This window comes from Drosophila suzukii, chromosome 3 (genome assembly GCF_043229965.1).
Source record: "Drosophila suzukii chromosome 3, CBGP_Dsuzu_IsoJpt1.0, whole genome shotgun sequence".
In the NCBI taxonomy this organism is placed as follows: Eukaryota; Metazoa; Arthropoda; class Insecta; order Diptera; family Drosophilidae; genus Drosophila; species Drosophila suzukii.
The window spans coordinates 77,868,849-77,883,598 of NC_092082.1; the positions used below are offsets into that span (position 1 = coordinate 77,868,849).

At 44.6% G+C, this 14,750-nt stretch overlaps 6 protein-coding genes across 6 annotated transcripts; 4 read left to right on the forward strand and 2 right to left on the reverse strand.

The window, feature by feature from the left end:
* Positions 1-228: 228 nt before the first annotated feature.
* Positions 229-1,605, forward strand: CSN5 (COP9 signalosome subunit 5). The gene is made up of 3 exons (XM_017068042.4): positions 229-594; positions 658-1,234; positions 1,294-1,605. The coding sequence occupies exons 1-3, from the start codon at positions 334-336 to the stop codon at positions 1,437-1,439; spliced, it is 984 nt and encodes a 327-aa protein (XP_016923531.4). The 5' UTR covers positions 229-333; the 3' UTR covers positions 1,440-1,605.
* Positions 1,606-1,754: 149 nt separating this feature from the next.
* Gyc89Da (Guanylyl cyclase at 89Da) lies at positions 1,755-5,546 on the forward strand. The gene is made up of 3 exons (XM_065867083.2): positions 1,755-2,620; positions 2,678-3,192; positions 3,423-5,546. The coding sequence occupies exon 3, from the start codon at positions 3,434-3,436 to the stop codon at positions 5,435-5,437; it is 2,004 nt and encodes a 667-aa protein (XP_065723155.1). The 5' UTR covers positions 1,755-2,620; positions 2,678-3,192; positions 3,423-3,433; the 3' UTR covers positions 5,438-5,546.
* A 1,329-nt stretch (positions 5,547-6,875) lies between these two features.
* Positions 6,876-11,089, forward strand: Gyc89Db (Guanylyl cyclase at 89Db). The gene is made up of 2 exons (XM_017080254.4): positions 6,876-7,701; positions 8,963-11,089. The coding sequence occupies exon 2, from the start codon at positions 9,037-9,039 to the stop codon at positions 11,044-11,046; it is 2,010 nt and encodes a 669-aa protein (XP_016935743.3). The 5' UTR covers positions 6,876-7,701; positions 8,963-9,036; the 3' UTR covers positions 11,047-11,089.
* A 317-nt stretch (positions 11,090-11,406) lies between these two features.
* Positions 11,407-12,113, forward strand: Dhfr (dihydrofolate reductase). The gene is made up of 2 exons (XM_036817843.3): positions 11,407-11,573; positions 11,625-12,113. The coding sequence occupies exons 1-2, from the start codon at positions 11,494-11,496 to the stop codon at positions 12,094-12,096; spliced, it is 552 nt and encodes a 183-aa protein (XP_036673738.2). The 5' UTR covers positions 11,407-11,493; the 3' UTR covers positions 12,097-12,113.
* Positions 12,076-12,698, reverse strand: Sdhaf3 (Succinate dehydrogenase assembly factor 3). The gene is made up of 3 exons (XM_036817844.3): positions 12,513-12,698; positions 12,338-12,447; positions 12,076-12,281 (listed from the first exon to the last, which is right to left on the reverse strand). Exons 1-3 carry the CDS (start codon positions 12,592-12,594, stop codon positions 12,111-12,113), a joined length of 363 nt encoding a protein of 120 aa, XP_036673739.2. The 5' UTR covers positions 12,595-12,698; the 3' UTR covers positions 12,076-12,110.
* A 365-nt stretch (positions 12,699-13,063) lies between these two features.
* Der-2 (Derlin 2) lies at positions 13,064-14,610 on the reverse strand. Its single transcript, XM_036817842.3, has 3 exons — positions 14,263-14,610; positions 13,660-14,180; positions 13,064-13,598 (listed from the first exon to the last, which is right to left on the reverse strand). The coding sequence occupies exons 1-3, from the start codon at positions 14,347-14,349 to the stop codon at positions 13,415-13,417; spliced, it is 792 nt and encodes a 263-aa protein (XP_036673737.2). The 5' UTR covers positions 14,350-14,610; the 3' UTR covers positions 13,064-13,414.
* Between the last annotated feature and the right edge of the window lie 140 nt (positions 14,611-14,750).

Here is a 14,750-nt window from a genome sequence, read left to right on the forward strand (position 1 = left end):
TTAAAGCGAGTGCCCCATCACCATATTCATAATGCTAGCATTGGTTCTGGGCTTGTAAATATGTCTATTTCTGTATTGTGATATTTTAATATATTATTTATTAAATTGAATATTGACTCGTAAACATTTTTTTTTGTATAAAACTATGCTCAAAATGGGTACATTATCTACAAAGCTTGTACGGCGAAACCATGTCAGAAAATATCGAATGTACCTCACTGACCTAACCTATCGATAGAACTTGCAAGGTGCAAGTGCCATCCCTAGACTAGAGCCGGAATAAAACAAAAATTCGCAACAAAAGGCGAGGAAATTGCAAAAAGTACATAAACAATGGACTCCGACGCAGCACAGAAGACCTGGGAGCTGGAGAACAACATCCAGACGTTACCCAGCTGCGATGAAATCTTCCGCTACGACGCGGAGCAGCAGCGCCAGATCATCGACGCAAAGCCCTGGGAGAAGGATCCGCACTTCTTCAAGGACATCAAGATCTCGGCTCTGGCTCTCCTGAAGATGGTGATGCACGCCCGCTCGGGTGGCACACTGGAGGTGATGGGCCTGATGCTGGGCAAGGTGGAGGACAACACAATGGTTAGTCGTCGGTTTTGGGAGATGTGGAGTTTTCCAACTTAAAGACGCTTTACTTCCTTGCAGATCGTGATGGATGCATTTGCACTGCCAGTAGAGGGAACTGAGACCCGCGTGAATGCCCAGGCCCAAGCCTACGAGTACATGACAGCCTATATGGAGGCGGCCAAGGAGGTTGGTCGCATGGAACACGCCGTGGGCTGGTACCACAGCCATCCCGGCTACGGCTGCTGGCTATCCGGCATCGATGTGTCAACACAGATGCTCAATCAGACGTACCAGGAGCCCTTCGTGGCCATTGTGGTCGATCCAGTGCGCACTGTGTCCGCTGGCAAGGTCTGTCTGGGTGCATTCCGTACCTATCCAAAGGGTTATAAGCCACCGAATGAGGAGCCCTCGGAGTACCAAACCATCCCGCTGAACAAGATCGAGGACTTTGGTGTTCACTGCAAGCAGTACTATCCCCTGGAAATCAGCTACTTCAAGTCGGCACTCGATCGCAAGCTGCTCGACTCACTGTGGAACAAGTACTGGGTAAACACGCTGGGCAGCTCCGGTTTGCTAACCAACACAGAGTACACCACTGGACAGATTATGGACCTTTCCGAGAAGCTGGAGCAGAGTGAGAACTTCTTAGGTCGCGGTACATAACGAGTCTAGGTGAAGAATGGTGCATTTAACTAATAGTTTTGCCATTAACAGGAACCGATGTCAACGAGAAACGCTCCGAGGACAAGCTGTCCAAGGCCACGCGAGACTGCAGCCGCTCAACCATTGAACTGATACACGGCTTGATGGCTCAGATCGTTAAGGACCAACTCTTCAACAAGGTCGGACTGGGCAAATAGATCAAGACTTAAGATATTGCATATTCCTAATGAAATTTTTAAACAAACTGGATTTTCTATGCGAACAGGCGATTTATGAGCCCTTTTCCTGGGGAATATTTTAAGTAAGTCAAGCTTATCCAAAATAAACATAGAGGCGCCTCTTAGGCGGATATAACATCTGAAAGCCGTATTCACTTAATGAGGAATGTTGACCCTTTTTATATTACTTCTTGCTTATTTTCAATTGAATACATTAATATTAATTTACTATATCTAAAAATATATTACCTAAAAGAATGGTAATCTTTTAAAAAAATATACAAATACGGTGGTCGAAATGAGAATGAAGTCATCATATAATTTAAGGTTATTTACAGATAAATATAAATCTTCGTAATTCCTTAGAAATAATTACACTTGGTAAACACAGCATTCTCACAATCCAATTTCTGAAAACATCAATTAAAAGACGCCGGATAAATATATATCTTTTTAAGTGGTTTAGAATTTAGTAAACCGAGACGCCATCAAAGGAGCATCTGAATGCTTTCGATTCGAATTCGGCTTAAATTATTTGGCGATTTTTTCGACGTAAATGTTACAAAGTCTGGTTATCGTCGTGTGGTGACCGCAACTTCTTCCTTATCATCAATCAAATGGTTTCATAATTTCCATCGTTTGGCGTATTTTACGACTTTTATTCCTCGATTGCGTGTCTCGCGATGGGCTGGTGGACATCCTAGTAGACCCAAAGTCTACGTCTACCCCAGGGATTATAAGCTACAAGTGAGATGTCAACGCCCTTCCAGCACGTGGCCCAATCTAATTGGACAAGCAAGCGGGTGTTGAAGAAGAGCACTAATTAAATACGTTGTCACGTTTATGGCTGTTGTGAAGTACCAAAAAAACGGGGGTGCTAATGCAAATACCAGTCCTGCCTAACCGTTATCATCACTTCCGCCAGGAATGCCCATTAAAATGTCAACATTTATGTTTGTGCGTCCCAAGATTTATACTGTGGCATTTTTTAATCCTCTTAAACGTAAATGTAAATTGTGGCATATTACAAGCCAAAAAAATCCCCACATCAACAGGAAAATAATCAAAATAACAAGAATTTGTAACGTATTTGGGGGAAGGCCACAGAAACCTTTATAAAGATTTACGTGACAAACTCTACGGGCTATCCGTTTGTGCGTGTAAGTTATTCATGTAAAAGCAATAAAACTTTCATTTTTTTATGTTTTATCGAAAAGTAACAGTCAATTGGCATCAACAAGGAGCAATGACATGAAATGTAACACTACCGACGGGGGCTAAACCCTCCACTTAGCAAATGGGGGAGGAGGAGTCTAAACCGATTGCCGAGGGACTATAAAAGTCGGGGCCACAAACGACAGGCGCTTCATTCGCGTCCTGGATGCGAGCAGCGAAGCTTGGAATTTACGATACACAAAGTCCACATTTGTTAAGGATATCACGGCAACATCAGCATCCTCTCCAAAGTCGTGAGCACCCATCCAATAAAAATCAGAGTAACAACAATGGATAATGTGTTCGTGTGTATATTGCCTTGGGAACTGTAGTCAGCATATGTGCCCCCAGATTGTGTGTGCTTTTATTGAATTTGCATGGAGTTATAAATAAATTAGCCCCAGCATATTACCAACTAAAACTAAAGTTAAAGCAACACGAAGAAGGTCGACAAGGTGCCTGAATAATAATCTGAGATTCAAACTAAAGGCAAAACCACAGTGACCTGTTGAACAAGGTATGTTTAATTTGAATAATCTTGTACAATAAACTTTTTAAACACCTTTTTTTAATGTTAAAGCGTAAAATTAACAAACGTCTTTTATTTTATGCACTACATACATGTAATCCAGAGTTATTAATCAAAAGTAATGCATGGAAAACTAATACACTATTATAAATAATACGAACTACTAAAGTCCGAGTGGTAAATTCTTAATGGAATGTTTTTTATATATTTATTTTCAGAAATATCAGCCATGTACGGAATGCTTTACGAGAGTGTTCAGCACTATGTGCAGGAGGAGTATGGAGTCGACATTTGGAAAAAGGTGTGTCATATCATCGACTGCAAGCACAACAGCTTCAAGACGCACCAGATTTATCCGGACAAGCTGATGCCGGACATCGCCGAGGCTTTGTCCGCCTGCACGGGCGAGTCCTTTGACTTCTGCATGAACTTCTTTGGACGATGTTTTGTGCGCTTCTTCAGTAACTTTGGCTACGACAAAATGATTCGCTCCACAGGGCGCTATTTCTGCGATTTCCTGCAGTCCATAGACAACATCCATCTGATTATGCGGTTTACCTACCCCAAGATGAAGTCGCCCAGCATGCAGTTGACTGCCATGGATGACAACGGAGCTGTGATTCTTTACAGGAGCAGTCGCACAGGCATGTCCAAGTACCTGATTGGCCAGATGACAGAGGTCGCTCGTGAGTTCTACGGCCTGGAGATCAAGGCCTATGTGATCGAGAGCCAGAACGATATCAGCGGAGGTACAGCCGGACCCATCAAGCTTACGGAAGGTCCTTTGACCGTGATTGTAAAGTATCGGCTGGACTTTGACAACCGGGAGTATATGGCCAAACGCGTCAATACGGAGGCCCATCCCTCGCAGCTGAAGATGCCCACTGTGAAACTGGACGTATTTCTTGACCTGTTTCCCTTCACCTTTGTCCTGAACCACGAAATGAAAATCACGCATGCTGGAGAGAAGATCGTGGAGACGTGGATTATGCATAATCCCGGGGCCAACCCAAAGGGCTTCTTCGGTACTCATGTCATGGACCTATTTCACTGTCGACGTCCAAAGGACACCACTATCGATTGGGATACCCTCATCCAGATGAGAGCGGTCCTCTTTGAGTTTGAGTTGATTCGTACGGGTCACAACCGCGCTGCCTACGACGCCGTCTTAAACATGGATTTTGAGAACTACGACGAAATGGATTTGAACGAGGCTCAGACAATGGCACTGGCAAAGGCCAAGGAGTTCAACGAAGCCCATCCTGCGGACGCAGACGAAGCCTCGGGAGAGGACGAGATCGACCCGGCCACGGGGGAACGTCGGTCCTCTCAGGGTCTGAGGTCTATCCTGCTGAAGGGTCAGATGTTCTATATCAAAGACGTAGATTCGCTGATCTTCCTCTGCAGTCCTCTTATCGAAAATCTGGATGAACTGCACGGAATTGGTCTGTACCTGAACGATCTGAATCCCCATGGTCTGAGTCGGGAGTTGGTCATGGCTGGGTGGCAGCACTGCTCCAAGCTGGAGATTATGTTTGAGAAGGAAGAGCAGCGATCGGATGAACTGGAAAAGTCCTTGCAACTGGCAGATTCCTGGAAACGGCAGGGGGATGAGCTCTTGTACTCCATGATTCCGCGTCCCATTGCAGAGAGAATGCGGTTCAGCCAGGAGCAGGTCTGCCAGAGTTTCGAGGAAGTATCCGTAATTTTCCTGGAGGTGATGAACGTCTACGATGAAGGATTGAATAGCATTCAGGGAGCCATGCAGGCGGTGAACACCTTGAACAAGGTATTCTCGGCACTGGACGAAGAGATCATCTCTCCATTTGTGTATAAAGTTGAGACCGTGGGCATGGTTTACATGGCGGTTTCGGGTGCTCCTGATGTGAATCCCCTCCACGCGGAGCACGCCTGTGATTTGGCCCTAAGGGTGATGAAGAAGTTTAAGGGTCACGAGTTGGATGACGTGGCCATTCGGGTTGGCATCAATTCAGGACCCGTGGTGGCCGGAGTCGTGGGTCAAAAGGTCCCGCGATACTGCCTGTTCGGGGACACCGTTAACACCGCCTCGCGAATGGAGAGCAGCAGCGATCCCTGGAAGATCCAACTATCGAAGTACACCGGCGATAAAGTGAGCCAAGTGGGATATAAAGTGGAGTCACGCGGCACCGTCAAGGTCAAAGGCAAGGGCGAGATGGAGACTTATTGGCTGCTGGAGGGACCTGAGGGTTAAGGATAAAGAATATTGAATGCACCTCAACGTTTAGCACCATGCACTTAAAAATTGTTCGACACCTGTGGCTTCTGTAATTCGTTGCAATAAAAGAGAACTAAACTCTTTACTTATTGTGTTTAAAATGGGTGAATATCAAAAATGAATCATCAATTGGAACTATTAGACAAAACTCAAACACAAAGTTATTTTCATCAAAATTAATTTCTGAAAATATCTTTAATCGTGAAATTTATTTTTCCTTTACTTTACTTCAATGGCTCATATTTCTGTAATATTCTCCATCCTGCCGACTCAATTACAAGCTAAATTTACTTCCCGCCTTCTTAATTTTCAACAGACAACCCCCATTTCCGAAAATCCATTTTTAATAACTTTTATGGGCGGTTTGCGTGTCACTTTGCACACCATCATCCACGCCAGCCACGAAGGACAATCATAAACCCATACAAGCCTCAAGTAGACTTGGGTCCAGGGTCCTTTCTCCTGCTCCCTTTAGAAATTAAATTAAGTCACTTTGCGTGTGCTGAGAAATAGCAGCTCAAGTGTCTGGACGTTGGGCAATTAATTCCGGTGCAATACTAATAATAAATGCACAGACAAAAAATTCTATACCATTTAAAGTACTTAATCTAGAAAGATACCATCTATAAGCTTTATTTGACGGACCTATATAGATTGATCAGGCATTGATAAAGTGAAAATTATTTTATAAATTTCGTTTTTTCTGAGTGTAATTATTGTTTTACGTAATTAAGTTTTTTTGATAAAAGGAACACAGGATAGTTTTTGCGCTATTTCTTATTGTACGCGCGCCTGTCACTTCTGTTATTAATGGCAATTTGAGTGGCTTTTAAGCGTGCCCAAAATATCTCCTTCGCTTATTCGAGCAGGCATATTATCATCCTTTTTGGACAATTTCTGTTCTGCCCATAAAATTGTCAACCTTAATTTAATAGGCTTTCCCGAAATCCGATTCGTTTAAGTGGGAAAAAGGCTTTCTGTTCAATGCTGTGAAATCCTCTTTAAATTGGTTTAAAACAATACATCAAATATAGGACGCAGGCAAACATATATGCACATATACTTATGTGTGCTTTTATAGCAGAGGTATGCGTTAAAATGAAAAGGCATTGAGTACAGATGCCCCAAAGCCATTCCTCCATCTGGGTAAAGGGGGTATGAAAAGGGACCTAAGAGAAAAACTCTACAGCAATGATGTATTTGAAAGACTGTTTTAAATGTTCCAGGGCTTTGGGACGTATATCGGTTCTTGAGTACTTAAGATACTTATAGAATACAAGAAATTATAAAGAACTTAATTTTCGAATTTCCATTTTTTTTATTAATAATAAGAGTATAAATTTAATTTTAGAAAATATTACAGTAGTTTCGTTCTGCTCCCCTTCAGGGTTCCTCCTTATCTATCCCTGGAACATCCGTTTAATAGCACGGCAAAAGCGGGAGACCCAAAGGACAATACTTTGCACGGAATGTCAGGACCCCGAGCACAGAAACAACGATGTGGGGGATGAGGGTCATAAAAGGAATGAACGGGGAGAAAAATGACTCCTTCGGTTGTGTGTCAATGTTTATACTGTATAAGAAGGAGAGAAAGTGGCAATTGAGGCAAAGAGCATTGACTGGCAACGGTTCCTGGTAATAATGAAGAATAATAATGATGATGATGATCACGATGGTCAAACAGAGAAGTGCGTGTCGGGGCGCAGGCACGTAGGTCCTAAGTGGTACGGAAATATAGCTCCCACTGCAACTTGTTAGTGGGTGGGCTATAAAAGGCCTGACCGCCAAAGAGGCACGCTTCATTCGACCGACATCGTCCCAACGAAAAGGGAAAGCTCCACGGAACCGACAGAACCGACTAAACAGAACCGACAGACTCACGAAGCTCGTCAGAGGAAATCATGAAACAAATCAGACTGCCAGAAGCCAAGGCGGCAAAACAATTTTAGTGTAACAATAGCAACTGCCGACGACGGAACACGGAGATCGGAAAAGTGAGAGGCTCCGTGAAGTGCGTGCATATATACATACTATACGTATCCGTACCCGAGTTTACGCATCCGGGGGAGCAGTGTGTGCTGGCATACGCCTTCCTTAAATTATAAATAAGCGAAGAGCAAATGCCGCGTGGATAAATTTAAAACTCTTTAAGAGGTGCGGACAAACTCGATTTGATGCTGGAGAACTAAAAGCGATTCAGTTAGTGGATTGGAACGAGGCGGAAAGGAAAGCAATATAAAGTAAGCTGGGTACTAGAAAATGATAATAATCTAATTTCACGGTCTCCTAATCAAGGAGATTTGGCTAGGGAAATTCAACGGGTTTCCCGGAAACCGGAAAAGGGCAATTCGTCAAAAGATTAGATACTCTTCCGGTTCCATTGGCATTAGCTAATGTTTATTCTAGACTTTAGGGGGTCTTAAGCATCCTTTCAATAATACAAATCTATTAAACTATTAGCCTGAATGCCATTTGCAACGAATATTTCTTTTTTGATAGACAATTGTTAGCAAACTTAAATATTGAGCGATTAAACCCACTTATTATTTAGGATAAGGCTTTTGTGTTAAATTTGACAGCTTACATTCTCTGAACATTAATCAAACGCTTCCGTTTCCATTTAACCACACAAACAACAGCATTTTTATCTACTTTTTACGACTCTAGGTTTGACAGAATTTGCATGTTCTTGGTCAAAATTAAATGTACTCAAACTCCTGAAAGATTTTCGAGAATTTATGGCTCAGTTAGTAAGTCTGTGAAAAAAAAATTGAAAAGCTGGCATTGCCATGCGAATTACAGCAAACAGCAAAAGGAAATAAGTCAAGAGTACAATGAGCTATGTTCCTCTCGCCAGGAACGTGACAGGCTTAATGGGGATTGGGGCGAGGAGTAGGAGGAGTAAGTGCCTGGCTCTGCCACATGAACTCAAATTAAACTGTCGGGGCCATAAATCAAATGATATGGAGGAAAAGCAAGCTTTCCTTGAGTGCTGTTGACGGCTAGATAAGATAAAAAACCCTCGACGATGCATGCTTATATAACCCTGTTTTATTTACTTTCCAAAGATATTTCAAATTGAGGTTTGACAAGGAATCATAATATTTTTAGGATGTGGGTGTTATTATCCATTTCTGACCTTATAAAGTACATTTTTAATTCTTTTTTATATATCATCCAGCTGATTAAGGCTAGGGGATGTTACGAACTATGAAAGCTAAATCCTTAAAATTTGATTAATTAAAAGAGCTAATTTTTGATTGAGTTAAAGGTTCAAGAGAACAAATTCGCTTACGCAGGACTGTATTCTGTAACCTTCTTAAATCCCATCAATCACTTAAGTTATGTGCGAGTTTGGTTAATCCCTGACCCAACGCACCGAAATTGACTTAAATCCTCCGGGGTACGAACACAGTTTACCTAATTACCAGCTGTGAACGATGGAAAAACTTTGTTCAGCCTCACCCTTACTATGTGCCTACCAACTTTGGGTCGTTACAGGAAAACTTTAGCGAAAGCAATTTGGTCGATAGACAGGACTTAAGGAAGCGTAAACATCCACACCCACCGCCATCATGTATGGAATGCTGTACGAGAGCGTACAGCACTACATCCAGCAGGAGTACGGGATGGAGACCTGGAGGAAGGTCTGCCAGATAGTAGACTGCAAGCACCAGAGCTTCAAGACGCACCAGATCTATCCGGACAAACTGATGCCGGACTTCGCAGCAGCCCTATCGGCGAGTACTGGAGAATCCTTCGACTTCTGCATGAACTTCTTTGGACGATGTTTCGTCCGCTTCTTTAGTAACTTCGGCTACGACAAGATGATCCGCTCTACGGGACGCTATTTCTGTGACTTCCTTCAGTCCATCGATAATATCCACGTGCAGATGCGTTTCACATATCCCAAGATGAAGTCGCCCAGCATGCAGTTGACTGCCATGGATGATGATGGTGCCGTGATTCTGTATCGCAGCGGGAGAACTGGTATGTCCAAGTATCTTATTGGCCAAATGACGGAGGTGGCCAAGGAATTTTACGGGCTGGACATGACCGCCTATGTTCTGGAGAGCCAGAATGACATCTGTGGGGGTACAGCGGGTCCCATTAAACTTACGGAGGGTCCCTTAACTGTGATTGTAAAGTATCGTCTAGACTTTGACAATCGCGATTATATGGCCAAGCGGGTGAATGTCATCGCTCATCCTTCTCAGCTCAAGATGCCCTCAGTTGACCTAAACGTCTTTCTAGAGCTGTTTCCCTTCACCATAGTGCTGGATCATGATATGAAAATCACACTCGCGGGCGAGAAGATTGTGGAAACGTGGATCCTGCATAATCCTGGTGTGAACCCAAAGAGCTTCATTGGTAGCCACATCATGGAGCGTTTCAAGTGTCGGCGGCCCAAGGACACCCAAATCGAATGGGAAACTATACTGCAGATGCGGACAGTGCTCTTCGAGTTCGAACTCATCCGCACGGGTCACAACCGCGCCGCCTACGAAGCGGCCTTGAACTTTGACTTCGACACCTTCGATGAAGCCAGCAGTCTGAACGAGGCTCAGGCCATGGCTTTGGCCAGTGCCAAGGAGTTCAGCGAGGAGAACGCCAAGGAAGAGGAAGCAGCCGCCGCCACATCCAAGGACGAAATCGATCCGGCCACGGGACAGAGAAGACACTCCGTGGGCCTCCGATCTATACTACTGAAGGGTCAGATGTTCTACATCAAGGACGTGGACTCGCTGATCTTCCTCTGCAGCCCTCTTATCGAAAATTTGGATGAACTGCACGGAATTGGTCTGTACCTGAACGATCTGAATCCCCATGGTCTGAGTCGGGAGTTGGTCATGGCTGGATGGCAGCACTGCTCCAAGCTGGAGATTATGTTTGAGAAGGAAGAGCAGCGATCGGATGAGCTGGAAAAGTCCTTGGAGTTGGCTGATTCGTGGAAACGGCAGGGGGATGAGCTCCTGTACTCCATGATTCCGCGTCCCATTGCCGAGCGAATGAGAAAGAGCGAGGAGCACGTCTGCCAGAGCTTCGAGGAGGTTTCCGTCATATTCATCGAGGTGCTGAATGTCTACGACAGCGGGTCCAATAATATTCAGGATGCCATGCAGGCGGTGACCACCCTGAACAAGGTTTTCTCGGCACTGGACGAAGAGATCATCTCTCCATTTGTGTATAAAGTTGAGACCGTGGGCATGGTTTACATGGCGGTTTCGGGTGCTCCTGATGTGAATCCTCTCCACGCGGAGCACGCCTGTGACTTGGCCTTGCGGGTGATGAAAAAGGTCAAAGCCCACGCCCTGCCAGGAGTGGCCATTCGGGTTGGCATCAATTCAGGACCCGTGGTGGCCGGAGTGGTTGGTTTGAAGGTTCCTCGATATTGTCTGTTCGGGGACACCGTTAACACCGCCTCGCGAATGGAGAGCAGCAGCGATCCCTGGATGATCCAGCTCTCCAACTATACCGCCCTCAAAGTGAGAAAGGTGGGATATAAAGTGGAAGCGCGGGGATTTGTTAAGGTCAAGGGAAAGGGCGAAATGGAGACCTACTGGCTATTGGAGGGACCAGAGTAATATTATAGATTTGTTAATTTTTAATAAACCAGGATGCATATAACATATATTTAAATAATTAAATAGGAAAACACCGTTTATGTACAAGGATATAACAAACATATTTTCAAAATCAAAAACCTGTTGCTCGCTGCGGTAAGGTTTTTGGCAGAATTTCCAAGTTAAGGAGGGGCAAAAACAACTCAAATGTCTTGGCATAAAAATCTTTTTGGACTTCATTTAAAAACTGTACAATAAAAGTGGATAAACTATTAAATACAAACAAAATTTGTTTTTCTTCAAAATATACCTAATATTTGTGGAATTTTTGTAAGGTAGGTTGGAGAGAACACTATCGATAAATTAAAATGAACGATTGCTATTAAAACCTTTTGCCGCCGATCAGCTGCTCAGTTTATTGGCTTAGTAAATGTTTTTGAAGTTTGTCCTGTTTTGTGAGTCTTAAATATGTTACGTTTCAATTTAATCGTGGCAGTTTGCGAGAATTTCGGCATCGGCATTAAGGGCGACCTGCCGTGGCACATTAAGTAAGGTAATTTTGAAAGATATCACTGCATGCTTAAGATTTCCTTCCGCAGATCCGAGCTGAAATACTTTAGCCGCACTACCAAGCGGACGAGCGATCCCGCGAAGCGCAATGCCGTCGTGATGGGCAGGAAAACCTTTTTCGGAGTGCCGGAGAGCAAGAGACCTCTGCCCGATCGCCTGAACATAGTCTTGAGCAGCACTCTTAAGCAGGAGGAACTGCCTAAGGGAGTGCTCCTCTGTCCCAGTCTCGAGGCAGCTCTTAAGGTTCTCGAGGATAAAAGCGATATAGAAAACATTTGGATCGTGGGGGGCAGTGGAGTTTATAAGGAGGCTATGGCCTCGCCAAGATGCCACCGGCTGTACATCACCAAAATCCAGAAGGAGTTCGAGTGCGACACATTTTTTCCCGCAATCCCCGACAGCTTTAAAGAGGTATCTCCCGATTCCGACGTGCCACTGGGCGTGCAGGAGGAGAACGACATTAAATATGAGTACAAGGTCTTGGAGAAACAGTCAAAATAAAGCAATCCACTAATTTATTTGCCTTGCACTTCATCTAAACCTTTGGCCGCCAGCATTAGCTCGTATAATTGCACCACCTGGTCGTCCTTGAGCATTTCCACGGCCTCCGGATCGATCTCTTCGCCCAGTTCCCCCTTGGGCTTGCCTCGTATTCCCAGTTGTTGGGTGATAGTTGAGGCATAGCGCTGCAATGGATAGATTCCTTAGCAGAGCACCCTTTTGGTAATTACGTAAAACTCACGGCCCACTCGGTCATGAAGAGTTGTGCCTCCATGGGATTGCATTTAAGGTGCCGCCGGAACTCGTCCCGCACATAGTTATCGCCCAGAGCTCGCAGTTCCGCCGGAAGTCCTGTGGATTGCAAAGAAACCTGGTGAAACTGTTGATATTTATGGGAAAGCTAGTGCTCATCTCACCTCGGTGCAGTCGCAGAATGGTTTTGTACAGCAGGCGGACACGCTGGGGGTGGGTCAGTTGGTTCATCACAATTTTTGACATCCGGAGTTTAGTTCCTATATAACATTATAATACTATATATTTCCTAGCCGGCTAAAAAAAACAAATATTCGTGTAACAACGAATAACAACGTTCACTGCCCCAGTGTTGGTTAACATCGCAAACTGTTTTTAATTTGTCTACCAACGATTGACATCTGGCAACGTTAAAAAGCGCGCGCATTTTAAAATCCACTTACGGAATCCTGTAAAAGTTAAACTCTATGTTGAATGTACTATTTATTATGGTGAACTTAAAGTATTGTTTATTTTTAGAAAAACCTATTCGTTTTATTTACATTTTGAGTAGGAGGTTTACAAAATTACTACGAAATGTAACCATTAAATGGTAAAATTAGCTTTGGTGGGTCAAAAAATGTGAACCCCTGAAATGCTACATATTTTCCTACTTCCACTGGATTTATAAAATCAAAAACAAGCCTGTCGCAAAATTAGGTTAAGGTTTCTAAACTTCTTAGTGGGCTTTTTACATCATGGTTTATTTGTAGCATGTTTGTATATATATAATCACATGTGCAGTGTAGGTTCAAATCTGTCGAAAAAGCATCCCTTGGGGGTAAAATTAAAGAACATCTCGCGTGGTAATTGGGCTCTGCATCAGAAAACAAACCAATATATGACATATACACACGCTCTGCACCAACTTTGGCTAACTATTGCACGCCTCTCTCAATACTATACGCCTAAATACACCAAGCACCAAACGGAAGGTGGCGGAGGGGTACACAACATTGTTGTCATCTTCGTCGTCGTCGTCGTTTTGAACAGAAGAACGTTTTAACAATTAAGTTTTCTAGTTTTGTTATTGCGGCGCCGCAGCAGCGGGAGGCGGTGGATCCGCGGGCTCCTGCTCCTGTCCGCCAGCCGCATTTGCAATCTGGTCCGGCAGCAGAGGCTGACCCTCGCCGCCCCAAGGAAAGCCGCCAGGACGATCTTCGGCGGCTGCTTGATAGTTGCGCTCGATGTGCTCATTGAAGAGTCGTTTCCTATGGACAACAAATACTTAATTCCCCCATACTCCACTCAATAATAATAAGTTCGACTTACAAAAAGTAGGGGGTTTTGATCAGTCTATAGCCGTTGGACAGTGTGGGATAGACGTCCTCCAGCACGTAGTAGATGTGGCCAACACCCATTCCGATGACATCCACCCACACGGTGTTGCCCAGGATCATGGAGCAGCAGAGGAGCACCCACGGCAGGTAGGGCGCCTGGAAGTTGAGTACCCCAAAGAAATTCATGGGCACTAATGGATTGCGGCGTGACCACACATAGACCAGCATCAATGTGAAGGCCTGACCCAGGAACAACAGGTTGACGAAGATGCCGAAGAAGGTCATCAGAACGCCGCCGAAGATGAACATCATGACAAAGTCAGAGCTGCGTCCGCGGAAAGATCCGTCCTCCAGCATGCGGCAGTAGCGATATGTAAACACCATATTGAAGAAAAAGCTTATGCCTATGGTGCCGAAGTACAGGAATGTGGTGGCCAGGCGCCAAATCTGGAACTTGCGCACAATCAGCGTGGGATTAAAGTAGAGCTGCAGCGGCGACACGAGGTCCAGATGCTAGAAAGTTGGCAAGGTTCACCGATTAAACACGTCCACGTCAGCCTCGATAAAGAACCCAAAACGGTAGGGATTCACTTACCACCGCCAGAGTGGTCAGCACGCAGACCGTCGTGTAAGCCCGTGTGACCACCGGGATCTCCAGGTAGAACTGCCGCAGTGCATTCATGGCGGCTCCTCCTCCTCCGTGGGGCTCGGAATATGCAGTTTGGCAAGTGACCTACGTTGTGATCCTTTGGACTCTTGGCTGTTAGCCGCTTTCTACGCTCACATCCACCGGCGTTTGGGCTGTTTTCAGTGGTCGTCCCACCTGGGTGTTCGGATCTCCCAGATTGGCAAGAGGAAGTGGATTTGGGACAGCGCTGGGCTCGATGGAAAAATAATAGTTTTTATTTTTATGAACGGGTCTGTTAGTGGTGAGCCGATTGCTAGCGACAACACAGATAGTCTGGCGCCAGCTATCGATTATTGCCAATCGTGACACGGAAAACAGCCTGTCGTGACACGAAAACCAAAAACTTTTCAAATTCTATGCTATTAACTAATTATGTTTTATATTTTATTATTTAG

Coding starts and splice junctions, on each gene's coding strand:
- Der-2 (XM_036817842.3), bottom strand. CDS start 14,349: ATGAATGCACTGCGGCAGTTCTACCTGGAGATCCCGGTGGTCACACGG. Junction 14,181..14,262: donor TGCTGACCACTCTGGCGGTG/GTAAGTGAATCC, acceptor CCAACTTTCTAG/CATCTGGACCTCGTGTCGCC. Junction 13,599..13,659: donor ATCAAAACCCCCTACTTTTT/GTAAGTCGAACT, acceptor TGTTGTCCATAG/GAAACGACTCTTCAATGAGC.
- Dhfr (XM_036817843.3), top strand. CDS start 11,494: ATGTTACGTTTCAATTTAATCGTGGCAGTTTGCGAGAATTTCGGCATC. Junction 11,574..11,624: donor GACCTGCCGTGGCACATTAA/GTAAGGTAATTT, acceptor TTCCTTCCGCAG/ATCCGAGCTGAAATACTTTA.
- Gyc89Db (XM_017080254.4), top strand. CDS start 9,037: ATGTATGGAATGCTGTACGAGAGCGTACAGCACTACATCCAGCAGGAG.
- Gyc89Da (XM_065867083.2), top strand. CDS start 3,434: ATGTACGGAATGCTTTACGAGAGTGTTCAGCACTATGTGCAGGAGGAG.
- Sdhaf3 (XM_036817844.3), bottom strand. CDS start 12,594: ATGTCAAAAATTGTGATGAACCAACTGACCCACCCCCAGCGTGTCCGC. Junction 12,448..12,512: donor CATTCTGCGACTGCACCGAG/GTGAGATGAGCA, acceptor TGCAATCCACAG/GACTTCCGGCGGAACTGCGA. Junction 12,282..12,337: donor TCTTCATGACCGAGTGGGCC/GTGAGTTTTACG, acceptor TATCCATTGCAG/CGCTATGCCTCAACTATCAC.
- CSN5 (XM_017068042.4), top strand. CDS start 334: ATGGACTCCGACGCAGCACAGAAGACCTGGGAGCTGGAGAACAACATC. Junction 595..657: donor AGGTGGAGGACAACACAATG/GTTAGTCGTCGG, acceptor ACTTCCTTGCAG/ATCGTGATGGATGCATTTGC. Junction 1,235..1,293: donor TGAGAACTTCTTAGGTCGCG/GTACATAACGAG, acceptor TGCCATTAACAG/GAACCGATGTCAACGAGAAA.